This window comes from Hydractinia symbiolongicarpus, chromosome 10 (genome assembly GCF_029227915.1).
Source record: "Hydractinia symbiolongicarpus strain clone_291-10 chromosome 10, HSymV2.1, whole genome shotgun sequence".
Lineage (NCBI taxonomy): Eukaryota > Metazoa > Cnidaria > Hydrozoa > Anthoathecata > Hydractiniidae > Hydractinia > Hydractinia symbiolongicarpus.
Window position 1 is genome coordinate 11,516,363 of NC_079884.1, and position 27,773 is coordinate 11,544,135.

The 27,773-nt window shown below is 33.3% G+C and overlaps 4 protein-coding genes across 5 annotated transcripts; all 4 read left to right on the forward strand.

The window, feature by feature from the left end:
• The first annotated feature begins 3,073 nt into the window (after positions 1-3,073).
• Positions 3,074-12,437, forward strand: LOC130612439 (outer dynein arm-docking complex subunit 3-like). Its single transcript, XM_057433751.1, has 13 exons — positions 3,074-3,191; positions 4,224-4,345; positions 4,743-4,823; positions 5,506-5,685; positions 5,917-6,021; positions 6,898-7,143; positions 7,515-7,554; positions 8,163-8,266; positions 9,324-9,484; positions 9,926-9,979; positions 10,286-10,455; positions 10,794-10,970; positions 12,242-12,437. The coding sequence occupies exons 1-13, from the start codon at positions 3,122-3,124 to the stop codon at positions 12,367-12,369; spliced, it is 1,638 nt and encodes a 545-aa protein (XP_057289734.1). The 5' UTR covers positions 3,074-3,121; the 3' UTR covers positions 12,370-12,437.
• A 3,463-nt stretch (positions 12,438-15,900) lies between these two features.
• Positions 15,901-18,908, forward strand: LOC130612506 (transmembrane protein 222-like). Its single transcript, XM_057433828.1, has 2 exons — positions 15,901-16,446; positions 17,804-18,908. The coding sequence occupies exons 1-2, from the start codon at positions 16,361-16,363 to the stop codon at positions 18,345-18,347; spliced, it is 630 nt and encodes a 209-aa protein (XP_057289811.1). The 5' UTR covers positions 15,901-16,360; the 3' UTR covers positions 18,348-18,908.
• Positions 18,909-22,550: 3,642 nt separating this feature from the next.
• LOC130662688 (pseudouridylate synthase RPUSD4, mitochondrial-like) lies at positions 22,551-24,200 on the forward strand. The gene is made up of 2 exons (XM_057461597.1): positions 22,551-23,010; positions 23,640-24,200. The coding sequence occupies exons 1-2, from the start codon at positions 22,576-22,578 to the stop codon at positions 24,168-24,170; spliced, it is 966 nt and encodes a 321-aa protein (XP_057317580.1). The 5' UTR covers positions 22,551-22,575; the 3' UTR covers positions 24,171-24,200.
• A 120-nt stretch (positions 24,201-24,320) lies between these two features.
• Positions 24,321-27,324, forward strand: LOC130662689 (uncharacterized). 2 transcript variants are annotated; one of them, XM_057461599.1, is made up of 3 exons: positions 24,321-25,349; positions 25,726-25,772; positions 26,098-27,324. In XM_057461599.1, the coding sequence occupies exons 1-3, from the start codon at positions 25,345-25,347 to the stop codon at positions 26,895-26,897; spliced, it is 852 nt and encodes a 283-aa protein (XP_057317582.1). In that variant the 5' UTR covers positions 24,321-25,344; the 3' UTR covers positions 26,898-27,324. The 2 variants fall into 2 exon arrangements, with proteins under 2 accessions (XP_057317582.1, XP_057317581.1); XM_057461598.1 differs by lacking the exon at positions 24,321-25,349 and having other exon boundaries at positions 25,468-25,772.
• Positions 27,325-27,773: the final 449 nt, after the last annotated feature.

Sequence of the window (27,773 nt, forward strand, 5' to 3'; positions counted from 1 at the left end):
TGATAGCTACTTACTTTATAGGATTCGCGCATACATCTAGGGCAAGACAAATTTCGAGTTTAGGGAAGCATATACTTAGAACAAAAATGTATTAGACATTATAAGGTCTATTAAAAAAATGCAGCTAATATATTCCTACTTAGCTAAGGAAAAAACAGATAAATATAGGCAAAAAAAGAAAAAAGAGTAGACGGCCGCTACTTTACCTACCCTGTTTATTCTGTCAGCGTAAAACAAAGTTGATATCTTCAGTGATTTTTGCAGAGCTAATTAGATATTAGAACATTGCCATGGTAACCGGAGTTGTAAACTCTTATGATCATTTGACCAGAAGGAAAGCTTGGGATTAGCCATTTTAGAAGAGCGTTGTTAAGCACTTATATTCATCTCTTTGCTAGATATCTTTGTGAAGATCGCCATTAGGTTTTGGTGTGTGTTTTATACGCTACTTAGCTACCTTCCTTTTAAGCAATTGTCCCTACCAGCTACAAACAGCGGATTATTTTAACCAGCCAACCAGAGAAGAGCATAATTGATGTAGTTATGGGCACTCACACTTAACACGCTAGTACTAACTTATCAGACAAACTATGCCTGAATCTTCTGCCTTCTCAGAGTAGCTGTGGATTTATTTAGTGTTGCAGTATTGTAAATCCATGATAGTATGTGATAGCATTTGGCACTAGTTCTGCGCGCCCAATCTTTGAAAAACGCGCCCTGTCTTAAGACTGGCCAGGCCAATCTTTGGAGAATGATAAATGGATGACCAGTCTTAGACTGGACTGCCCAATCTATGGACATACATTTCCAATCCTAGAACAATTCTTGTGGTCAGATTCGCATCATAATACTGGTTGAACTAATCATAGGCCGATTAAGATTAAGCAGCCATTATGAAATAGTGTACACAAATGCCATAATCATAATGTTTTTGTGTTGAAACCTTCATAAATACAATACTGGAATTTTCAAGGAATTCTTTTTTTTTTAGTCAAATCTTTAATAATGCTTAATTTTTGCCATTTCGCGACATTTTTACGCCGTTTTGCTTGTAAATTCTGTTTAATTAAGGTTGCTACTGTGAAGGTTTGACTGTAAAAAGTCCACTTTGTAATGAAAATTTTAGACTGTCAGTCCTGGTCAAATGAATTTAAGCAGCCGAGTGACACTTCACTCACCTCGATTGTCGTTGGTGCGTGATGAATGTCACGCGTCTTGCCTTAATTGAGGAGAGTGATTATTTGGTTTTCATAATTTGAGGTGCGTGATAACACATATGAAAAGTGTGGTCGTCTGGTAGGCCTACTGAATAATTGAATGTATTTGCATCTTTAATAAAGGACCGTCTCAAAATTTCCGTACATAATTCGTATAATTCGTATCAATGATCAGCCCTTAAAATTAGCGTCGGCATTCTGCACTGCCGACGTATTTGTCGACGTAAAATACGAAACTACCGTATTTGCGTTGGCAAAAACGGTCGGCGTTATTAAGAAGAACGTAAGGTATAGAGAACATTAAAGTCGGCCCCTTTCCTTCATGCTGACACTCTTATGCTTGGCTGGTGCATTACACTGAGACTCGAACCAAAGACGGAAGACCATTTGGAACCATGCCACAAGTCAGTCTGACCTTCATCGTCACAGAGAATACTGCGAGAGGAGTGCGCATCCATGCAAGTTAAATATAACCAGTACATGGGAGAGGTTAGGTGTTCTGTACCTAATACAGCTTTTGGACGAATGTTCTTGTGATGTAATACCAAAGAAAAAACATGTTGAATAAAGTTTAAAAAATCTTTTTAAAAGGGGAAAGGTGCGAGGCGCGATCACGCACCTTAAAAGACAAGGACTGACTGTATACCTCACAGCTGTTTCAGCGCTGACAAAAATGACCTGCGGAAAAAAAACAGTATACCCCCATCAGCAAACGCAGGATATCTCAAGAACAAAATAATATTTTTACATTCTGTAAATAGAATCTCAAATAAATTTTCTATATTACCATTAAAAAATGCTTAATTTGGGCCAAAATGTCGAAAAACGTAACTTAAAGCGACTTCTTCCACAATATCTGGAAAATTAGGACAAGATAAGATGTTTTTTATGATCCATAGGCTAGAAGGGATATTCAGGATAAAATTAATTAAATTTTTATACTGTCCGAAATCGTCCCATGGTATTTTTGGGGGCCTAATAGGATTAATGTACGAAAAACAGCTAACAGTACCATATTTCAACTTAAAGGTTGGTTCAATTTGCTGAGAATACTTATCGTTTCTAGCCCTGAGACATTCTAAAGTGTCCTAAATAAAATTATGTTGTGTCCGAAAGTGTCCGAATTGATATTTTGGGCCAATTATCAGAAATCTTTGGGAAAAAGGCAATTTAGGACCACAGTTACTGTTATAAGTTTGTTTGCTTGGTTTGGAAACTTCATTGTTTCTAATCTAGAACGCCTTTAATGAAATTTTGATCTGTCCAAAATTGTCTGAATTGATGTTTTGGGACCAAATACGTGAAAAATGCTATTTTGCATACAAATTTAATTTACAAGCTTAATTTAACAGGTAAAAAAAAACTGATTGTTTTAATCCTGATTTAAATTTTGGTATTATTATAGTCGATAGTGTCTCTCTTTCTCTCTTTCTCTTTCAGTCATTCATTGCATCACTTTTGACTGGCCGGTTTTGCTTTCTCAATGTTATTTATGTTTTTTTCAACTAATAACAAAACCTTTTATTTATTCTTGGCTTTTAATATGTTATTTTAAGTGTATTATATAGTCATTTTTTTACCTTTTAAACATCTATATCATAATACCCGTAATGTCTGTCTGTCTGTCATGCAAAATGGTAGCTTAGCTGCGCCAGTAGCAAGACGCACACAATGCGGTAAAAAAAGGACGGGCGAACCCATGGATTTTCCACGGGCTAACGACTAGTTTACATGAAATTATGGAAAAAAGTTATTTTAAACTCTTGGTTTATCAGTTTAGAAAATAAGGCTTCTCTGATTCTTCTAACGTTTGCAGTATCAAGTCATTATCATGTTACTAATAAAATTATATTTGTATTATGCTCCGAATATATTATAGGTGTAAATAGATATAAAACTTTAATATGGCTGAGGTGTCAGCAAAAACACTAACAGAAGACATTGAAGAATTAAGAAGAAAGATTGCACTTCTTGGTATTGCTTTTAATTACCCACACCCTTTTAACTACTCAAATTTGTAATAAGAATATGAGGCAGTCCTTTTTAAATAATTATTTCTTTGTCGTCAACTTATAACAAAAGTCATTTTCAAGGTGTCATGTCATCATTCATGACATGATACTCTCAAGTAAACCAAACAAACTAACAACATTGTAAAAAAGGGAGTGAAGTCAGACACAGCCATTCTTTTGGTAAACAGTTTGCTACTTTCATTTCCAATTTTTTAGAAGTAAAACATTTAGGTATAGTCAGGTTATGGTAAACCAAAACTTACTTGAAGGCAGCATTTACATTATCCTATTTGGCTGTCAGATTTATCTAGTTCAACAAAATCTGATTGGGTAAACTGAGATTTCGTCTGAAGAGAGTTAACCAATAAAGTAACAGTTTGCTTTATTAAATAATAATGATTTGAAAATCTGTTTGATCTCAAAAGCAAGAGAGAAGAAACAACTTTCAAGAAATCAAAATGTCAATAACAAGAGGTTTTTATTGAACTTTTGAAAGGAAAAGAAGCTCTATGGAATGTAAAGTCCTATGCACAAAAACAGGGATAAGAATGCAAGACAATTATCCGCAGTTGCGACAAATTAGAAATCAAGGATTTATCCAAAATCATTTCTTTCAGTTTTTGTTGCTTTTTTTTCAGTAAAACAGCTATTACAATTACAGCAGCAGCACACCTTCTTGCATAAGGAACCATGTTGAAAAGAGAAAGAAGTTCAATAAAAAATTCTTGTTATTGACATTTTGATTTCTTGCGTAAGGAACCATTACCATTGAAAAAAGAAAGAAAAAACTTGGACATCAAATACAAATGTAAACGCAAGAATCTAATATGAGTAGTTAATGAGAAAACTCTTCAGACAAAATCTGATAATGTAAATGCAGCTTTTAGGATGGCCTCACAGTTAAAAGCTTTTAGGCCTAAATTTTTCTATATAAAATTGAGATCAGTTAGACAATTCACCATTTACATCATTTCAATCTCTATATATATTTTAGACGGTGACAGAAAAGCATATTATGAAAACTCTCAATGGTCAATACAAATGAACAAAGACACCATTCAAAAGCTGCGAACAAAAAATAAAGAATTGCGTTTAGATCTTGCTAAAAAGAAAGCAGTATGTGATATACCATTATGTTTTAGTTATTTACAAATTACTTATATACACATCTTAAAATAACAGAACACTTGCTATTAATAATATTGAAGCTTGGTATAAATAGCTCATCACACAGGGAGTACTATTTCCTCAAGATTTAAATGAAAAACAAAAGAATTCTATAAGTTTGTTGTGTCTGTTACGTATTTAAACAATACATATTTTATATCATATTGCCAAAAACGTTTTATTGAACTGAGTTCTATTACGCTCAAATCCTAAATTTACATTGACAATCTTCAATAAGAGACAATGAAATCTAAATGAGTTCTTATGTGATTTTGTGTCGCTGGACATTGTGTTTTTGCATTCATGAAAGTTGCCTTGAATTCAACAACACACATTCTTCTTTAAGGGCGATGAAAAAGTTATTGATGATGCTTTCCAAGAAAAAGATCCTGTTCGACATTGTGCCATGAGAGGAATGTCTGGAAAGGTAGGAAGATTATGTTGTTGTTATTTTAGTCAGGTAGTAGACGTGAAACTATTGCGTATAACATTTGGAATGTGTCTCTGAGATAACCTAAAGTAGTAGTAGTGACTGTAAACTGTAGTACTGTTAATGTAGAGAAAGTTTTTGATTAATTTTTTTTTACATCTTCTTTTATTTTATCTTTAATTGGTTGGATGAATACATGTTTTTTAAGGCAAACAAGCATTAATTGCATCCATCTTTAATAAAATTTTGTGTTAATTTTTCTCATGCTTATGGCTTATGGTTTTACCCTTCATAAACCTTAGAGCAAAAATCTTCATAATAAAATAACTCCTTAAAAAGCAAATAACTCTGTTTTCTTTGCTCCATAACGTGTAACCCTTACTATATTGCAAATGCGATATCCAGCTCATATACATTATAATATGTTGGCATACATTTTTAATACTATTAGTAAGGTTTAAATTCAAACCATTAGAATTTTTGCAAAGTTTAGGGCTTTTGAGGCATTGGGAATGGTTTATATGCCTATAGTGGGCTGCCTGCGCATTATACTTAGCGTCATAAGTTCATTTTTCCATTGTGTATAATATTTTTTTCTTATTGTTGTTTTTATGAAGACTGGAATTTACAATATACACACAGTTTGTGTATTGGTGTAATTATGATAATTATTTTTTAGGAAGCTATTGGGAAACTAGACCAGCAGGTTTGTGAAACAAAAAAACGGTTAAATGCTTTAAACCATCAGTGTAAAATGCGGGAGAAAAAGTTAGCATCGTTGCAAACTGAGTATGATCAAATGCAGAAAGATGCAGCCACAGTGACTCTTGCAGCTGTTGGAGAATCTGAAGAAGCACAGGTAGTCTATTATAGATTTAAAGGAGGGGAAATTTAGTTTTATCATCTTTAAGGCAAAGTTACAGATTTTGTCATTTCTTATTATTTCCTGCTGCTCTTATGAAAATTGTTCTAATAAAAGAAATATACTGTAGTTAACCAAGAGTGTCTAGTCAAATTTTAAAAACAAATATTTAGTATATTAGTCACACCTCTCATGTAATCCCAACTTATTCGTTTTTTAATATTTTAGCGACTACGTATTCTTGAAAACCGCTTGGACAAGATGAATTTAAAATTAAATGAAGCCAACAAAATTCGATCTACTTATGTGCAAATACTTGAACATCAAAAAGAGGTATACATGTCTGCACCATTATTATGCAAATGTAACCTAGAAATAGGGAGGAAAGACCTTAATGAGTAAAAAGATATAATCTGCTAATATACTACACTGCCTACTAGTTGTTAAGGCCTATGGAAAGATCCACTCAGACAAAAGAACATACAGCAGAAAAGATGGGATGTTTTAGGAATTTTGATAACAATAGCATTGCATATACAAAAAAATTTATAGAAATTTGTAACTCTATTGTTAGAGCTTGAAACTCAAATGAACGGTGGGGTTTAATGTTTTTTTTGATGATGTCATAGGCCAGTCTGTTTAGAAACGAAAGGGTTTTTCCAGCTTTAAGAATTTGGTCCAATTTAGATCTCAGGTGGTCCTGGTTTTTTTGTCATTAGTTTCTTTTAATGTATGAAAAGTTTAAAAACAATAATTTAATGATAAGTAGGTTGAGAAACAAAGTTACAAGATATTTTAATTAAACACAAAATAATTAAAGAAAAATGGCCTTCTAACAAGCGTTTCTATAAATATAATAAACACTGTGTTTGAGTAAGAATCACCCACCCTTCTGTTGCGTGGTATAATTTGACTGGTGTTAATTACTGTTGCCTGTTGTAATTTTATGGAATTTTTCAAAGCAAAAACCACGAGAAAAAAGGGGCCAGAGTGTAGTTCAATATTTTTACATGGTCATCTAAAAGCTGGGAAATTATGAACGATAAATGAAACTCAAAAGGGGAAAAATCGGTAATTTTTGTTGGCACGGTAAAATATATACCTGCGTAAGGTAATTACAAAAAAGTGAAACAGATGCCATCGTGATACTAAAAGTGCATTACTTGATACTTGCAGATATGACTTTACCTAAAGCCTCGTTTGTTTTAGGAACGAAGAACATGGCCAAAACAGTTAGACGCTTTAGAACAAGGAATTAAACAGCAAAATGAGGAGTTAAAAGAGCTTCATATTATGCACAATGATGCTCAAATAGCACGTGATACAGCACGTGCTGAGCTATCAAAACTAGAGCAGTCGGTATATGAAGCTAAGAAGGAGAGGGAGTCACAGCTGATGGAATATAAGAAGCAAGCCGCTGAAAAAAAAGAGCATGCTGAAAAGGTTGAGAAAAGGGTAGGTTTATTTAAGATGTTAGTTGCGTGATGCTTATACTCTTGATCCGATAAAATCCCGGGAAGATTGAGAGGTATCTATGTTAAAAAATTAACAAAAGATTGCAAAAAAATTTTAAAAAAAGAGTTAAAAGACAGTAAAACACGTTTAAGGATTGGTGTTTATTATCTAAAAGCAATAACGTAGACAACAAAAGTGCTTTCTATCTTTTTTGGTTGAATGTGCGATGGACCTAATCTCCACCATGCAGATTAGTATTTATGTAAAATTTCAGAAGTAGAAAAATCTAAAAACCTTTTTCTTTTGCAATTAATGTCAATGATTGTCATATTATGCCAAAATTTTAATTTTAAGTTTTAATATTTTTTCAGTTACAAAGAGCTTCGTTGCAACAAGATGAAAGCACTAACGGTATGTATGATGCAATTTCCTTATTTTTTGGTATCCTATGTTTCAATGCATTTACCAGTAAGGATGTAAAAAGAATAATTTACACAGAACTTACACAATTTCTGTCTTTCTATTCATGGACTAGACAATATCTATATCGGTATAAATATACTGCTACATTACTCACTTTTCCATCTTTTTCGGTGTCATGATCCTCATCAAACATCAACATTGCAATGTCTTTCATGCATCACTTCTTCTCTGTGATGTAAAACGAATTTGCCGTGTCAACTTCACGCCACTAAATAACGTTTTTAGTCCTCTACAATAAGGAGAAGCTTATGAAAAGAGACTTAATAAAAAGAGAGGATTTCAGATAATTGCTTGCAGTGTGTAACCAACAGCTTTTGAAAAAGTAGCCAGCCATCTTTACATTTGCTGGACTAGATAACGCGCATTTTTAACCCTGAACAAAGTCCATTAAACGTACATAGCAAATAACTCTCAAAAGTGTTTCAAACTCTCTGAAAAGTGTTTCACACTATCTCTCTCACTTTTACAGTCTCTGAAATGAAAAATTCAAACTATAGTTCTTTGGGTTTAGAAGTGTGTTTTCGTTATTAATTTAGACCAAAAATCACAACTGTCGGGCGAAGAGCAAGAACGAAAAATTACAACATATGAAGAAGCCATGTCCAAAATCAAAGAAGCTACCGGCGTTTCAGATATTCAAGTGAGTTTTAAAATATTCACCTTCCATATGTACATTTGATAATACGTCCAGTTAGTGCCCGCGAAGGATATTTTTTGTTGCAGTGAATGTTTATAATGTCCAAAAAACTTAAAAAAATAAAAGATTGAAAAAGACGAGACTGACGTAACAGCATATTTTACCATAGAAAACATAACTGAATTGAATTCTAGGTCTTCTGGGTGTTTTACAATTTTTGCAATGTTAAAACAGGTCGTAAACTTTTTATTGGAAATCTTGACGTGGTTTTTCAACAGATAGAAAATAATATATTTTTACAGTTTTGTAATCTATCTGGTGAAAATCGCCAAACAAAAAATGATGAAAATTGAGTCCGGCAAATTTTTTTTTAACAAATATCTTTTTTGCTCCACACTTTGAAGATTCAGAACTTGATAACAAAATGTGTATGTTTGTGTTTGCCAGTGTATTTTGTGATTTTTCTATTTTATTGTTGGCGTAACGTGTATTATAAAAGCTTTGTTACTAAAAAGTCAAAAAGCAAAAGCTGAAGGTGTAAAAGAAGAGAACGTGTATATAACTGAAAGTTATGCATGTAAGCAACGCTAAAGAAACGAAAGAAAGGTTTCATTTTATATGGTTAGGCCTTTGTAATTCACGTTGGCACTCGGTAATTTCAAATTTCTGCCAACGTAGTTTTTCTTTGTAATTTAACTCACGAAACTCTTGCTTTCAGTTGTTTTCCTAATTTAACTGTTGTTTGAATGAGAGTACTTGCTTGCTTTATAATTTTGTCTATTTGATTTTAAAAGTGTTTTTAAAACAAAAATTGATGCTGTAATAATCTGGTGTACAAATTACACACTAGCAAGACAATTTGGGACACTAAACAATTTTTTTCTGAAACTTCAGATCATGCCCAATAACGTATGTTTCAATTTGTCCGCTTGACTGACATAGTTGACCCCCCCCCCCTTCCCTTGCACCCGGACTAGTGGAATAAATTGAATTAGAAAGGCCGCGGTTGTTCTGGTTGTCAGTATAAAAAAGTTTATCGTGACGTATAATCTGTCTGTAGGAAGTGGTACAGAGGTTCCTTTCACAAGGTGACACGCAAAAACATCTCGAAGCATTGAAGTTGAATAACGACAAAACGTTGGTAAGGTTAAAGGAAGAACTTGAGAAATTACAAAGAGAATTTGAGGAAATGAAATATTCTGGTGAAGCGAAAATGTCAAGGTAATACGCATTCTGCAGCTTTGTTTTTTTCTATTGCCTTGGCTGTTGTTGTTGTTGTTGTTGTTTTTGTTGTGATTTTTTTGTGTGATGGTTTTATTTGTTGTTGATAGTTCATCATAGTTTGTGGATTATGGTTGTTGTTGTTTGTTTTTTGTTGTTTTTTGTCTTGATGTTGGTACTTAGTGATAGTTGGTGGATGATTATAGCTGTTGGTTGTTGACAGTTGATGTTTGTTGTTTCTTTGTTGTTGTTTTTCGTTTTTCGTTTGTTGGTAGTTGGTAGTTAGTGATAGTTAATAGATAATGATAGTTGTTGGTTTTTGACAGTTGATGATTGTTGTTGTTGCTGCTAATGTTGCTGTTGTTTTAAAAGATTTTTGTGTTGATGTCAATGATGGTATGTAGTGTATCTTACATTTTCAACATCCATTTTTGTCTTTAGTGGTCAACGCTTGCTAGAAGAATACGAAACCAATTTAAAATTAATTAAAGAGAAGTATATATTCTTGTTTTTATTCACTAAAAAATCTATTAGTATTGCCTCTATTCTTGGGAAAATCACTTTGAAAGTTCTCAAGAGATCAAGTTTTGTTTGCGCAATGGGGAAAGTTGTTTTTGTAAGAGAGGGAAGGTTGTTTGTGTGAGATCCGTGAGTTGCCTAAAACTGCTCTACACATTCCTTTACGTTATAATATCGTTTGTGAAATAGTTTTGCTAGGGTTGCCAACAAATACGAGAACTTAAAAATTATCAGTAATCAAGTTACGTTTTTTATAATTGCTACATTTCTGTATTTTTTTAGAGAGAAGGAAGCCAAGCAGAAACAGAAAGCGACAAGCCAAATCTTGGTTGATGTAAAGGCTGGGGTGGAACACCTTGCGGATAAATTGCAACATTTGAAAGCGCCGAAGGGGCAAGTCCCACAAGCACAACTCACGCCGACATCTGATGAATACATACTAGATCTGCTAGGTTTGTACTTTGCAATTTTTTAATCTTTGTAGACTTTAGAATACCAGCAAACCCAAAAGTTAAATAAAAGACGCGTTCTTACGACAATAATCAGTATAAAATGTTAGACTCGAATATAAATGTGTTTTTAAGAATGCTGAAAGAACAATCCCCAGCCTAAGAAGTTCCGTAGAAAGATCGTGATTTTGTGTTAAATTAAATTTTGTTAATTACAAAGAATGTGAAGTAATTTGTGTGTGTTATCTGTCCTAAATTCTCAAGATCTTGGAACTAAAATTAGTTTTTTACTATCAGCTTGCGTGTATTATGTATTCTATAATTTTGCTATAAATGCATAGGTGTCTGTGAACAGAAATTGTTGAAGTTGATGGAAGAACTAGAAGGTAAAGATATACAAGATGTTATTAAAGAAATGGAAGACTCTGAATTTCGAGTGTCAATGGAACAAAAACTGCCAGCTCACAATACGAGAGTCAAACTACCTGCCGTCAACGAACGTATTGCTGGATTTGAAGGTATGTACTCGCAGGTAATTTTTCAATGGACTGGTTTTACGGATGCAAAATAGTGTTTTTTTGAAGTAATTTTTTGTAATGCACGAAATATAAAACAGGAAAAGTCAGAGAATTTTGAAATTTGTGCAAAAACTCAAACGATTTAGCAAATTCTTCAAAAGCCATGAAAAAAATCAAGAAATTTTGTTGCACAAGATTTAGTCGTGATCTATCGGATTGCAAACTAAACAAGAAGCCCTGTGGCCTAAAGATTTCCGCCATTAGCAATAATCTGAAAAAGTACTGAACTTTGAAGAGGACTGAGTAATATGGGGGTTACGAAAGGTTATTTTCAGACTACATATTCTTATTTTTCATTATGATATTTTGTCACGATTTTATATCTATAAAATTCCTCTTTAAATTAAAAACCATGAATAATTAATTAATTAGTTCTGCTGAATATAGCTTTAGTCTACGTGCTTGCAAAATTGTACAGAGGGAAATGACGTTAATAACATCAAAGATGGCGCGTTATGAGACGATCTTCATTGTGCTACACTGTACGAGCTTTAACTTTCGATAGCATATAAACTTTAAAATAAAGTATTGTTCATTGGATAATAAAACAATTTGTTGCACTGTTAGAATTCTTGTTGGTTTTAAACTCATTTTGGCCTCGTTCTCAGAAGAAATCTGTCAAAACGAGGATTCAGGATTTAGCCTGGATAAGTTTCGTGCGTCCAGCCTAGCTGCGCTGTCTCTATCTATCTATCTATCTATCTATCTATCTATCTATCTATCTATCTATCTATCTATCTATCTCCTTAGGCGATTTTAAAGATTCCGCCTTAGCTGGCGGAAATCAATAGTCTTAAAAAAGTTGGTTTGGTAATAAGAATTTTGCTTAATCAAAAAGTCAGCGAAATTTTTTTTTCAGTCATGGAAAAGTCGTCAAAAATGTAACTTGACTAGCTTTCCTGTGAGAGATTTTTTGAACTTTTTCGACAATCTTTGTTTTCCAAAAACTATATTTAGTCGAAAATATTACTAGACAACGTTCCTAAAATTTAAATACTTCAAATATATACTGTTTACAGCTCGTATCAAGTTTGATATATGTTATATGATGTGTATGGTATATTTTAAACCTCCTTTGATATACATAACTCCAATTTAAAATATTGTACTCCTGAAATTATTTGAAGAGGAGACGTTTCTTAAAGGCAATCATCGCGTTCTGTAACTCATTAACTGTAGCGCGTTCATTAATTGTATTTATTATTATTTAGATGATGACGATAGCGGAGATGATGATGACTATTTGTCGCGGAACGCCATCAAGAGAAATTCACAGCAAATTGTTGACGCCAAAAACAAAAAGCATAAAGCTAGACCCAAAAGAAAGAATAAAAAATAATTTTAGCACTTTTTTGTTTTTATTTTTACAATGTGTATATTTTGTCAATTATAAATATCCAATGCCTATTTGCGTGATATTCTCGTAAACGTAAACGAAGTAAACATTTTAAGCTCAATAAACTTCAAAAAACTGTTTTATGTCGGCCTATTCAAATATGCGACCCTAACTATAATTATAAATCTGTATAATTTTGATTTTAATATATATTTATGTATATATGTGATGTATTTTTAATGCTGTTTAACTTTATTATGTCTATAAACTTTCCTATTAAGGCTTTACAACAACATTCACTTTGTCTCGTTCGATTACAGTTTGTGTATTACACAACCTTTGTCAACTTCATGGAGCCCATCAATTCTATTTTTTCCTCAACAGGTCATAAGTCAATAGGTATGTAAACCATAAGGCCGTTAACTTTACTTAACTTTGAAAGAATATTCTCTTAAAGATTATGAAGAGCAACCCTTCAGAACTAAATTTACTCAGTCGATATTTTATGTTATATTTTGTTTATCCTAGTACCGTAAATCTCCAAATAAACGCCCCCCCCCCCCCCCCCATCTTTTAAACGCTTCCCTCTAATAAACGCCCCCTTAAAATCTAAAATATTTTATACACGCCCCTCTCTTTTGAACGCCCCTTTATTAAACGCCCCCCCTCGAGAGGGGCGTTTAATAGAAGCACTTTTAATAAACCCCTTAACAAATCCCTACTGACAAACGGGTCAACTCCTATTATGTAATAGCTTATAGATGATACAAGAGAAGGAAGAGAAACCAATTAATAATGAAAAGTTTTTTTTAAGAAATTACAGGAAACTTCCGGTATAAAGACTTTTTTGGTGAATAAGTTCCAAGGTTTTGTAAGTGTCCTTTCGTTGATGCAGCTGCTCGTCCAACACACATGAAATCCGTTTGGATTTGGTGAAACAATTAAATTAACCAGGAACGACCAAACCAATTTCGCGCTTACGTTTACTCATCACTGTCACATTTATAAAGTTGTTTGGGTCAGCGTTCAAAAAATGATGAAGGAGACTTAATAATTCTATTGGGGCATGCCCAATCAGTTCTCCTTTTCTTTAAAAATTCCAATTGCAAACTTATCATTTTCCAAGGCTTCATCTCTACTGTCCGGTTTAGCAATCAGTTTTTCATTTAAAACGGGAGTCCAGTTGGCTTTGTAAACATGATGCCCACATATTAAAATTCTGTAATTTAAACCTGTGAGGAAGCTGATATTTACCAAAAGACTCTACTCTAGCCATGTTAAAATCAAAGTCTTCACGTTTACTGGTAAATAAAAAGTTAATGATTTATTTTCCAAACATTCGAATCTAAAACATGTTCGAATGTTGTAAACATTAAACCCGTTAAACATTCGAAACTTTCTTTCTCAAAGATGGCTTCACAAGAAACATCCCACAAGGGACAGAAACGTAATACATATTCTATGGAATTTAAAAAACAAGTTACAACGTTTGCAGAAATAAATTTAAACAGAAGTGCTGCATTGAAATTCAAGATTGAGGTAAAAAGAGTACGAGAATGGCGTCAAAACAAGGAAAAAATTGTAGTCATGAAAGACAAACGTCAGAGGCTCGAGGGTGGTGGTAGAAAGTTAACTGACCAACAACTGGAGGATGATATTCTAAAATGGATACTAGAACGGCGTGGTAATATGCTTCGTGTTTCTCGTAAACTCATCATGTTTTAAGCAAAGTCTATGTTTGACGAGAGATGTGGAGAAGATAACGAATAGAAAGATTCATTTTTTGCAAGTCGTGGGTGGTTGCAGAAATTTATGAAAAAAAATCATCTCTCGTGCAGGTGAGCTCTACTTTGAACCAAAACGTTAATTTAGAACGGGTTTGCTGATCACTAATACCTTTGTACTCATCTAAAAATACAGTGTTTTTTACGTTATACTGTTTATATCAATTCCCTTACCCGAAAATTTTTAAGCTGGGTTTTTTTGTATCAACTTTTACATACCTTTTTTTACAGACGGCGAACAACAATGGCCCAAAAAGACCCAGTGCAACTTATCAATAAGTTGGTAGTGTTCGTCATCCATATCCGTCTTGAATATGAAGCCTGAATTAAAGTTTCATTGAAAAAATATGAAAGTCGAAAAGTGCTCTAATTCCAGGTGGGTGTACAAAGTACATTCAGGCCCCAGATGTGTACTGGAATAAACCGTTTAAAGGGTTTATTTCTGATATGTACGATGAATGGTTGGCTAATGGTGTCCACTAATATACGGTAGGAGGAAACTTGAAACAAAGCCCCCGACGCACAGTTGTAGAATGGATTATACGTGCTTGGGAAATGATAAAAAAAGATCTCATCATTGATTCATTTAAAGGTTGTGCCCTAAATCTAAAAAGCGACGGGAGTGAAGACAACAAGATTCATTGCTTCAAAAGTACCCAACCTGCGGTGCATCAGTTTTGGAAGACCAAACTAAGGTGGCAAATAATACCGATGCTAATGAAATTAACCCATTCGAACCTACCGATTCTGACATCGAGGATGCGAATGATGAAGATGAAGATGATTTTTTAACTGTTGTGTAAAAGAAATATAACTGAAATTAAATAAACGCCCCCTCTTTAAACGCCTCCCTCTAATAAACGCTCCCTCAAAACTCGGAAAATGCAAAAATTACCTGCGCGATAAGCGCTGCTTTCTGGCTGGCGGGCTGCGCGAGACGATCTGCTGAGCATCTTTAGATAATCAAGTCCAACAAAATAAATGCGAGAAAAAAATGTTTTTATATTTGGAAGAATCTGTCGGAAAGAGAAGATATCAAAGCGAACTTGAACTTTTTTAGATTGAAAAAGTCTGTCAAAAATATGGTCTAGACTTAGAACAGTTCCTTGTACTCTGCACCCACCCCCCCCCCCCCCCCTCACTGCATACTACCTGTAAAAAAATGTGCCACTGCAAATTTTTCTGGAATTAAAGAGATTTGCTAATATACCTGAAACCAATCGTGGAACACTTCCAACAACAGTTCGTTCAGCTACCTTTCTGACTGTATCCCCTGTGCTGTGTGCTGCCTTACCACAATGTCTAAAATTTCTGGATTAAGTTTATGTATAGGAGGCACAACAACTTTGATAGCATTGGCAGCATTGGCATTTCCATGCCAACAAGACGAGAGCCCTTGAAAAAAGTAAAACCCGTTAACAACACAAAACACCATAAAGAATACTCCATTTTCTTAGTTATACCAATCTTGGGCAGTATGAAATTTGCATTAGCTATCTACCCACATCCTTCTTTCAGCATTGCTTAAATTGGCCATGTTTTAGCTTCTTTGACCAAATAAGAAAGTTGTGCTGGTACGGGAAACCTTTATTGGCGTGAAATAATCTTCTGATAAGATATCATATTCTAAATAGTCTAGCATGGCCTAATTAGTAGATAGAAAGTCTTTTGGCCTATAATTTTCAGTTCCGCAAAGCAAATTACGTAAGCAAAGACGACTTGACAAGCCACTGAATAGCTAAAAAACATGGTAGTTGCTCTTATGTTTGAAAAATAAGATAAATCAGCAAAATAGGAGATATACTCGCCTAAATAGTCTATGAAAAATCTAACTAAGCTACTATCCTAATTTGGTGTGATAGCCTATTTTTTGGTTTATCCCTGAATGAATAGTACATGCAATAACAAATCCATCAGGTTTAAAGTATATAAATGTTTTGGAATTTATGTTACGTTTCATGCAACAATCTTTTCAAAACTGTTGTTTAAATGGTGATCACAGTTCTTAAATACACCAGTGTGACCTTAAAAAGTTTAATGGGACAGGACAATGTCTTATTTAATCCAGTTAGAAGTTTAAGGAATATCTCTCATTGTTGTTTTCTTTGGTTTTTAGCAACTACTCACCAAAACTAAAGAATGCACAGTCAAAAAACTGCAAGTACACCTCAATTTAGGGAAATATACCTCAACTGAGGTACCTATCAATTATGCGCTTATATAGGTCACATCACAGCTTGAGTGGAACACTTAAGATTGGGCTCTTGGGTGCCACTCACAAATTCCCAAATAAAAGGTGAGTTTTGGCAATATGAATAAAATTCCTAAAAAACTCTTGCACTATGTCTAAGAACATTGAAATATTATGCTCTATGCCGTACCATTAATAAGCACTAATGGGTTCACCTGTGTCTGCTATTTTTCTTTTTAGTAGAATACACAAGTTCACAGTCTCAACTAACCATTGTTTAAAATAAATCTTTCTTTTTACTTTAAAGAAACATATACATGGTCGTTCAGCATATATATTTTTATGGTAATATTTCGACCTTTCCAATTTCCAATGCTTCGCATACCTTACAATCAAATTTATTAAATTCTTGTTTAAGCATTTTCGCATTGTCCCAATCATAACCAACATACGTTCCCATGAACATGTCATTTAAAAGTAAATCTCTCTTTTGTTACACGTTCTTATTGAGAATTGTAAACTGTTATGAAGGCTTTGACCATGAAGAAAAGTGAATTAATTTTTGGTGAAATATTTTGAAAAAAAAATTAGAAGTTTAAGTAGGGTTAATGGCAATAACATCTTAAATTTTCATGCGGTGAGACTATTCATTTCTTCAGAAAATCTGAAATACATATTCATAATGCCCATGGTCAGAGCCTTATTCAATTCACTCTGTTTACTGCCTTTTTTAATATGGAAAATGAGCAAGAAACTTAAAACTATGAAAAGGTGTATTGTTTCCATGGGCAACAAATTTTAGCAATTTTTTTGTATATATACACTTTTCGAATGTGTGTCAAAGAACACAATAATTTAAATACCTTTTCAAACTAAGAAATATGTTTGCTCTGCACCAGTCCTAAAATTTTGAACTGCACATTGCACTTGTTAGCTCTTGTTGTAATAAATAGCTTTTTTAAATCAGAGAATGACTACATTTAATAAACTCGTATAAGAATAAGCACTGATAGTTGGGGTAGGTTACCCATCTTTCTTTCAATAAACTCTTATAAGACGCTCTGACCCAACTTTTAACAGAGCACCCATTTACAGATTGCAAATTATTTATGGTTGGCCAGTATTAAAAGATGGGATAGAACATTACCCTCTATCTGCTTAGTGTTTAGTGTTGTCATAAGGGTGTCAAAAAGTATACGCATAAAAAATGGGCAATATATTTTATAAGATCATGTTTTTTTAAAAAACAAATTAAAGTGTTTCCCTGAAAAACCTGCATTTTTGGTTGTAGCACAGCAAAAGCCTGTATGGGAACTAATCAAGGTAGAAAAAACACTAATTACATGTCTTCACAGGGCTTGAGAGCTAAATCTTTCTCCACCTGTTAAAATATGTGCGAGATGTAAAAAGATAAGCATAATTCGTACGGCTTATTATGTCTTAGAATTTTTTATTATATTAGTTTAGATTATAATACTTTCATGGCTGAAAATCTGAATGATATGGAGGATGTTCGCATGAAAATTAATGTGAAAAGAAATCGTTATCCTTACTGCGTAGTATGGACCCCTATACCATTACTAACATGGTTGTTTCCTTTTATCGGTCATATGGGTATCGCTTACTCCTCTGGTGTCATACGTGATTTTGCTGGTCCTTATTTTGTGTCTGAAGACGATATGGCATTTGGAAACCCCACGCGTTACCTTCAATTTAACCCTATGAAAGTTAATAAAGGGGACTGGGATCAATCAATATCTGCAGCCTCTGATGAGTATAAACACAGAATGCATAATCTTTGTTGTGATAATTGTCATTCACATGTGGCTATGGCGTTAAATTTAATGGAGTATGACGGAAGCTCCAGTTGGAACATGATAAAGCTTGCTTTTTATTCATTTATATTTGGGAAATATGTGAATTTCTGTGGATTTGTAAAAACATGGCTACCGTTTGTAATAATGTTATCCATCATATTGACGGTTGTCATCTATTTTAAAATTTAACAATTGTTGAAATTTTTCTGTTAAATATAAATTGGTACTTTTTAAAACTGCAACACAGCTTATTGCTTTATCCTTCTTGTGTTAGTTCTAATTGTATATGCAGTATTTCTGAATTAAGGAACTGACATGAAAAAATTATAGAACTATATGTACATGTCCATACATATAATTTATTTCAAGTAAGTCGATGTATGTTTTTTGCATTTTGCTTTTTATATTTTCCTAATATATGTTCTGATTAAATCATTTTTTATTTGATGTAACCCAAATCACATTTCGATCAACATTGGAGCATCAAGGGAAAGTGAGCTTTGAATTTCTGGGAAAATAAATATTTTATTTTAGCGTCAAACAGGTTAGTTTCTTTTCTTTCTGAACTTGGAAATTTTAAAAACAGTTTGGATTAATGATTTTCTACTAGACTTTTGGCACCTGAGTGTATAAAGGACTCTTTGCTGTTGTTTATTTATTTGTTTTTTGTACATATGTGGCAGGATTTGTATAGCGTGTAATATGAATCAGAATATAACATATTTAGCACAAGTTGCTCTGTGGTACAAAGTTCAAGAATCTTTTTATTTCCTGAGTTTGTTTTCTTCATGTGTTCTGAAAATTGTGAACAGAATTTTGTACAGAACGCAGATGTTATTTTTAGTGTCTTGCACCTTATCAAATTTATTGATTTTTAGAGGGGTTTTATTTAAGGTGTGTAATAAATTGTTCACATATTCACATCATGATCAATAGCGTACTTGTCAAATTTATTAAGAGTTATTGCAGCGTTGACCATTTCTTCTTACCATATTTTATATGGGTATTTGTGAAGATCAACATTTGCATTGTGTAAGGTGTACCTTCCTTGTGCTTTATCAAAGGGGCATTTAATAAGGGAACATTTTATTGAAGCATTGCAGTAACACCAGAAGTTCAATAATGTAGCACTATCACTATGTTGTGGCGCCGTAGATTAGTGGTTATAGCTCTCGTACTCTGTGCGGGAGACCGGGGTTCGATTCCTCTTGACGGCGATTCAACATGGGCGAGTGAATGTTACCATAGCCCCGGGTTAACCCAAGCCATGTGAGGGAAATTGGGAAAATGGCACACTGTGTGGGCCGTTGGATGTTGCCGAGAGTTGTCTAGTAGAGCGCTGGCTCCAATTGGATCTGCGTAGCTCAAAATGAGCATTAAATACTCTAGGACTCTCCATCTACGCCATGGCCCCTCCTGGAAATAATAGACAGGGTATATCCCTCGATATTTGTGAGGCTAGCCATGTAAAATATGCACATCTATCTATCTATCTATCTATGTTTGTACCTTAATCAGGAAAATTTTTACACAAAGAGGATTTAAAGAAATTGGTAAATTTTGTTAGAATCACTAGAAGAAATTATTGAAATACCTTTTAACAATGTAAATTCAAAAAAATTAATTTAATGGTAAATTTAGCTTTTATCTTATCCGTTGTAAAAATGACTCAAAATACTGAATACTTGTTATGTATGATCCCTCCTATTTTTGTAACTTAGATCAACGCCAAATTTTCTTTTCTTAAGGTATTATATTACCTTTTACTGACGCTTTTCTTTGTTTGCTTGTTGCTATATGTAACATACTTAAATATAGGTGTTTATAGATAGTATATCTGTTGGTGTATTTTGTCTACACTTTCTGTTGATGTAGTATATCTGTTGGTGTATTTTGTATATACTTTCTGTTGATGTAGTATATCTGTTGGTGTATTTTGTATACACTTTCTGTTGATGTAGTATATCTGTTGGTGTATTTTGTACATACTTTCTGTTGATGTAGTATATCTGTTGGTGTATTTGGTATATACTTTCTGTTGATGTAGTATATCTGTTGGTGTATTTGGTATATACTTTCTGTTGATGAGTATATCTGTTGGTGTATTTTGTACATACTTTCTGTTGATGTAGTATATCTGTTCGTGTATTTTGTCTACACTTTCTGTTGATGTAGTATATCTGTTGGTGTATTTTGTACATACTTTCTGTTGATGTAGCATATCTGTTGGTGTATTTGGTATACACTTTCTGTTGATGTAGCTAGTATATCTGTTGGTGTATTTTGTATACACTTTCTGTTGATGTAGTATATCTGTTGGTGTATTTTGTACATACTTTCTGTTGATGTAGTATATCTGTTGGTGTATTTTGTACATACTTTCTGTTGATGTAGTATATCTGTTGGTGTATTTTGTACATACTTTCTGTTGATGTAGTATATCTGTTGGTGTATTTTGTATATACTTTCTGTTGATGTAGTATATCTGTTGGTGTATTTTGTCTACACTTTCTGTTGATGTAGTATATCTGTTGGTGTATTTTGTACATACTTTCTGTTGATGTAGCATATCTGTTGGTGTATTTTGTATACACTTTCTGTTGATGTAGTATATCTGTTGGTGTATTTTGTACATACTTTCTGTTGATGTAGTATATCTGTTGGTGTATTTTGTACATACTTTCTGTTGATGTAGTATATCTGTTGGTGTATTTTGTACATACTTTCTGTTGATGTAGTATATCTGTTGGTGTATTTTGTATATACTTTCTGTTGATGTAGTATATCTGTTGGTGTATTTTGTCTACACTTTCTGTTGATGTAGTATATCTGTTGGTGTATTTTGTACATACTTTCTGTTGATGTAGTATATCTGTTCGTGTATTTTGTATACACTTTCTGTTGATGTAGTATATCTGTTGGTGTATTTTGTACATACTTTCTGTTGATGTAGTATATCTGTTGGTGTATTTTGTACATACTTTCTGTTGATGTAGTATATCTGTTCGTGTATTTTGTATACACTTTCTGTTGATGTAGTATATCTGTTGGTGTATTTTGTACATACTTTCTGTTGATGTAGTATATCTGTTGGTGTATTTTGTATATACTTTCTGTTGATGTAGTATATCTGTTCGTATATTTTTTATACACTTTCTGTTGATGTAGTATATCTGTTGATGTTTTTTGTATACACTTTCTGTTGGTGTACATTGTATATACTTTCTGTTGGTGTACATTGTATATACCTTCTGTTGGTGTACATTGTATATACTTTCTGTTGGTGTACATTGTATATACTTTCTGTTGGCGTATGTTGTATATACGTTCTGTTGGTGGATTTTGTATATACTTTCTGTTGGTGTAATTTATATATACTTTCTGTTGGTGTACATTGTATATACGTTCTGTTGGTGTAATTTGTATATACTTTCTGTTAGTGTACATTGTATATACGTTCTGTTGGTGTAATTTGTATATACCTTCTGTTGGTGTATTTTGTACATACCTTCTGTTGGTGTACATTGTATATACGTTCTGTTGGTGTACATTGTATATACTTTCTGTTGGTGTACATTGTATATACTTTCTGTTGGTGTACATTGTATATACCTTCTGTTGGTGTACATTGTATATACGTTCTGTTGGTGTAATTTGTATATACTTTCTGTTGGTGTACATTGTATATACGTTCTGTTGGTGTAATTTGTATATACTTTCTGTTGGTGTATTTTGTATATACGTTCTGTTGGTGTACATTGTATATACTTTCTGTTGGTGTACATTGTATATACCTTCTGTTGGTGTATTTTGTATATACCTTCTGTTGGCGTATGTTGTATATACTTTCTGTTGGTGTACATTGTATATACTTTCTGTTGGTGTAATTTGTATATACTTTCTGTTGGTGTACATTGTATATACCTTCTGTTGGTGTACATTGTATATACGTTCTGTTGGTGTAATTTGTATATACTTTCTGTTGGTGTATTTTGTACATACCTTCTGTTGGTGTACATTGTATATACGTTCTGTTGGTGTACATTGTATATACTTTCTGTTGGTGTACATTGTATATACTTTCTGTTGGTGTACATTGTATATACCTTCTGTTGGTGTACATTGTATATACTTTCTGTTGGTGTACATTGTATATACTTTCTGTTGGCGTATGTTGTATATACGTTCTGATGGTGGATTTTGTATATACTTTCTGTTGGTGTAATTTATATACGTTCTGTTGGTGTAATTTGTATATACTTTCTGTTGGTGTATTTTGTACATACCTTCTGTTGGTGTACATTGTATATACCTTCTGTTGGTGTACATTGTATATACTTTCTGTTAGTGTACATTGTATATACTTTCTTTTGCTGTATTTTGTATCTACTTTTTCTTCAATTTGTATGTAGAAGCAATGAGTTCTATTAAAAAATGGAAATTGTTACAAAAGTATTCAAGCACTGTGTCGAGTGACTTTACAAAGAAATTGTACCTCAAGAACGGATTGCTGGCGATTTTTAAACCCTACGGAATACCAGTTCATTCTGGTCCAAAAGTTAAGCATTGCATGACTGATATATTCCCTGGACTTGAAAAAAGATATGATCTTCCTAACGGTAGCCTGGAACTAGCAAATAGATTGGATAAAAATGTAACAGGTGTGTTGCTGTTGACGTATGAGAAGGAAACAGCAGCTTATATAGCTTATTTACAGAAGCATCGGAAAATAGAAAAAACATATTTAGCGATTTTGTTAGGTGCGCTGTCGACAAGATTTGGCACTTTAAAAGGTGATCCCAGTGATGGAGGGCAAAAAATAAATTATAGGAAAGTTATTAAGAAAACTGAGGTAACTAAATTTCTTTAGTTTTACTTTAAGAGATCTCTTTATGCTACGTTTTCTTCAGAGCATAAGTCTAGTTTTAACTAAAATTGAATACATGCTTATATATAATGAATAAATCAAGGCTAGATCTTTAATACTTTATCGTCAGAAATTTTTTCGGGAAGAAATTTTCTCTGTTTGAAAAAGAATGCAAATCGAAAATCCAAAAGATTTAAATAGCTATAAAAATTTTCTTTCATAAATGTTTTATTCAACCAACTTTTTTTGATAAAAAGAGGGTTTTCAATAATTCCTGGTGACCAGAAAAAAATTAGAAATATATGAAATTTTGAAACAGCCAGCCTCAGCGCCAATTTTAGTTTATGGTTCTGTAAATTGATTGGTTTTAAAAGAAAAAGTTGAAATTGCGCAAATATGTTGCAGATATAACGCTTGTCATTAAACTATACTTTATGGGAAGAAACTTTTCTATTTTTCATTAGGAATGTCCTAAAATATAACTTTGCGAGAAAAGTTAAAAAGTGTTAGATTGTAGAACTTTCCAACTGCGAAAATACCTTGTGTTGTCTATAAGTTCTGCGATTTCTTTTTATATATTTATCTTAGTTTAACGTAACATTTTGTCATTTTAGTTGGAGCCTCAGGCAGTTACAGATTTCAAAATTCTCGACAATAACATGGACACGTGTATGCTGGCAGAATTTCGAACGAGAACAGGATACAAACACCAAATTCGTCTCCATGCTTCAGATGTGTTAAAATGTCCTATACTTGGTGATCATAAATACCACCATGGACCAAATGGTCCCCAACCATTGTCCCTCAGAATGATGCAATTACTACGCATGCAAGGTGTTAAACAGAATGAATCTGACAAAGGAAAAATCAGACCATGGCAACGTGGTCTCGTTCCGTTGCATCTGTTTGCGCAGAGCGTGTTTATACCAGGACTTGACGACGGCAAAGATGTCGAAATAGTCGCTGAACCTCCCCCATATTTTTTTGAGACGATGACAAAATGTAACTTGCTGACAAATAGAGAAGAGGTGGAGGAGAGAGAAACGCAAGACAAACAAAGGAAACGATTTCCAATATATAGAGATACAGTTTTTGTTCCAAAGGGTATTCCCCGAAATCAACCGATGCATGAAACTTCTCTGTAATTATTTTGTTGAAAAAATTCTTGTTTTGAATTTTTTTTTCTCTTGAGATATTTAAATACAAAGTTTGGTTTATGAAAAAGGAAGTCTAAAATAACCTCTATTTTTAAAGGGTTTTTAAAAGTGAATTCATATAAACTTTAAACGAAGTATATTGGCATACTGTTTTATTCTCTCAGTGCTAAAGCATTGGTTCGTTTGAAGCCTTGGTTTATTTCAGTGCTTGATTACATGCGAAAAGAAAAAAAGCAGCTTCTTTTCCCGCTGAATTTAGCTTAATTCGTAAATTGCGCAGCCAATCAGATTGCGTTATTGAAGGCCTGAAGAAATCGATGTGTTTACTATAATCCCACATCTACATTGCTTTTAAAATGAAATGTATTTTGCGCGTGTCACTTGTGGCCAAGTTTTTGTTCTCGAAAAGTTATTAAATCTCACTTCTGCAAATAAATGTGTATTAACATAAGGAAACAATTATCAAAAATTTGGTACTTTTTTATATTTTTTTATTTCTTTTGCGGACCAGGTATTTACAAACAATTTAGCTGTAGCTCCGTGGGATAAATTTTATTGACTTTGGCCCAAATCTTTACATGCGAACGTCGGTAAGACTGAGCATACGTGCATGTGAATGGAGCTTTAATGTATAAAATTTTGAATGATTATTTTCGGCGAATTTAAATGTAAATGTGTTTTGAATGACGCAAAGTGATTTTTTTTTCTCAGTTTTTTCGTTCCTTCCGCATGGAGTCGTCACAGGAAGTTTTGTTAAAGATTTTGAAGAATTCCGGGCGCGTAGTTTTCGTAATATTAGCTTTCGGCAGTTTATCCGCCAATTCGGAACGGGAAATTTTATAAGCCAAGCAAATTACAGAACTCTTTGATACTCAAAAGACGAAAAAAAGCTGCGTTCGAGGTTGTTAAAAAAATCTGTTTGTTAGCTATCAAATATGTAACTTTCATTGTACGGTTTGTGTGTTAATTACATTGCACTGAATACAAACTTGTCGACCAATGAATGAAGAGACGTCCACATTCGAATTCACTGAAGCGTGTAAGTTATTTATTTTTTAAACTCTTTGAATGGCGCTTTTATACTGAATGTAGAAAAAACGAAAGTATATTTTTGTTTTCCCGAATAACTGAAACGGCGCTGTTGTAACACAATGCTGACAGAATGAGGTAATTATTATATAAGGTTTTAATTTAGAAGAATTCCTTTTATAATCTTGTGGAAATTAATTTTCGTGGTATTTTCCTCATTCCCTACGAGACTATTTTTTCCATTGTGCAAGTTTCTCTTGGAATAGAAATTTGGATTATAGGTTTTTTTAAAGTAACTTTCACAGTTTGAGATCAGAGCACATTTAGTGAAGGAGAAGAAGCATAATGCAATCTGCTTTTTACCAGCCTACAAAGCCGTTCAAAATGGACATCAACGTTTCTATAGTACAACGTTTCATCTCTGTCTTAGGTAGCGTGGGCTAGTTGAGAGATTCACTTGTAAAACCAAAATTTTGTGGAAGATAATGCCTCACGTACTATTTTTATTGTTTAGATTAGAAACTGCGATAGCTATCTTGTTTGTGGTTGGTCAATTCACAGGTAATATATTTTCTTAGAGGAATTAAAACAAGAAAAGATGGCATACCTTAAAATAAACAATTTGGAAAAAATTGTATATTGAATGTTGATGTTTCATTGAGATGAAAAAATGTGTTATATTTGATACCAATTTGTCGTTCTCGGTGTAAAAAAACAAAAATGCAAGGTAAAATAAAGCAAACGAAAATTGCAAGAGTTTGTTATATTGAGGGATTTTAAAGGGGTTTCTTTAAAAAGGGGAAAAAGTTTAGTCTCTGTAAAATTATGATGTCTATTTGGGTGAAACTGTTAACTCAAGAGTCACTGTATATATATTTTGATACAGGTGTGTATTTGGATTTTTCTCATGTGAAACATCATGCTAGCAGGCAAATGAAGAAAAACAAACTTCCATTACATGAACGCACAACCGAATTTTATCGGATTCCAGTAACGGGCGAAGATGAGTTATCAACTCCGGTTGAAAATAGTGACGTCAGAGATAATGTAATGTTTCCGAGGTTGTATAAGCGAGAACTAAATCAAAAGAATCCGAGAAAACGCGTTTCATCTGATTATAGGCGTTTAAAACGCGTGCGTAAAAGTCATTTATCAACAAAACAGTTTTTAAAAGACACACATACGCGCATTAAGAAAACCTTAAGACAAGATGGACGAAGAAGAACCGAAATATTGACTCCGAAATTTCACGTTAGTATAATTGACCGATATCCATACAGAGGCTTCCTCAAGAAGAAACTCAAAGATGCGAATGCCTCACGACGTTCGAATTTCATTTTTGCGAACGATAACGACAACGATGTAGCAGAAGAATTCGAAGAAGGTTCTGACGCAAACAGCGAAATTAAACCGAATATGTTGGAAGCTGTTAAGCATTTTTCAAGTATTCCTCAACGCGTTTTGAAGGAAACTGAAAGCGAGCATTTATTGGATGAAAACATGCCGTCAACACGTGGCTTACCCGTGCTACAGACAATATATAAAAAACAACAGAAAAAGAAACGACTGACAAAACTATTTGTCCGATTTATGAAGGATATGACGCAGAAATTGAAAATCGACCCTTTGACTGTTGCAGATTTGTTGGTTAGTGACAAGAAAGTGAAAAGATCTGCCGGACAATAAGTTCAGTTAGTTGTACGTCAATCAGAGAAAGTTTCTTTACTAAGGCCGACATAGTCAATCGAGATTTCGCAAGTTTAGGAAGATATGAAACATTAGGTGCCGTAGCATCAATGGTAACATGCAACCGTTTTACCGTTTCTTAGCTATCTTCACTGAACATTGCCCGTTGCATAAGAACTTGGAAAACGTTTACGTTTGTGACAAAAATGAGCGTCAGGTGGAAATACAAATATCGTTATTACACTGAAAGAGTTGTTTTCGTTTGCTACCTTAACAAAAGAAATTTTGTAGACCTTATTTTTTGCGATTTTAGACCCCATTCGCAAAATTAAGTTCCGCAAAGTCGCACTTTTCAAAACAAACCCCAAAAGTTCCATAAAAAGTAGTAACAAGTTGATTAATAAAATTTTTGTTAAAGCTCAAAAATAAAAAAGTTAGCGTTATATGAAACAGCTTGAAAAATTGTCTATGAATCTTTTTATATTATTTTCAAAAGTTCTTGATCGTATGTGAAATTTTTTAAAATCACAAGATTTAGAATTTTTGTATCTGTACATATGTTGTTAGTGATATACTTAGGCTCTTGAAGGAGGCACTCTGTCATGTTAATGATTTTTTGGAAAAATGTTGAAAATACAAAATTAAGGTTTAAATCGTAAATATTAATTGCGCATTTTTATCAAGACACCTTTGAACCGCAAAAATAAGCTACGAGTTTTACATAAAAATTGTTCTAATCGCCAAATTCTAAAACGCAAAAAAGTTCATTTGAAGCCTCTTAATTTCAAAATAAATTCCGCATAGATTTTCTCGCACCAATTTTTTTCTGTCAAGCTAATTGCTTTTACACGATACACGATACTTATACACCGTTAA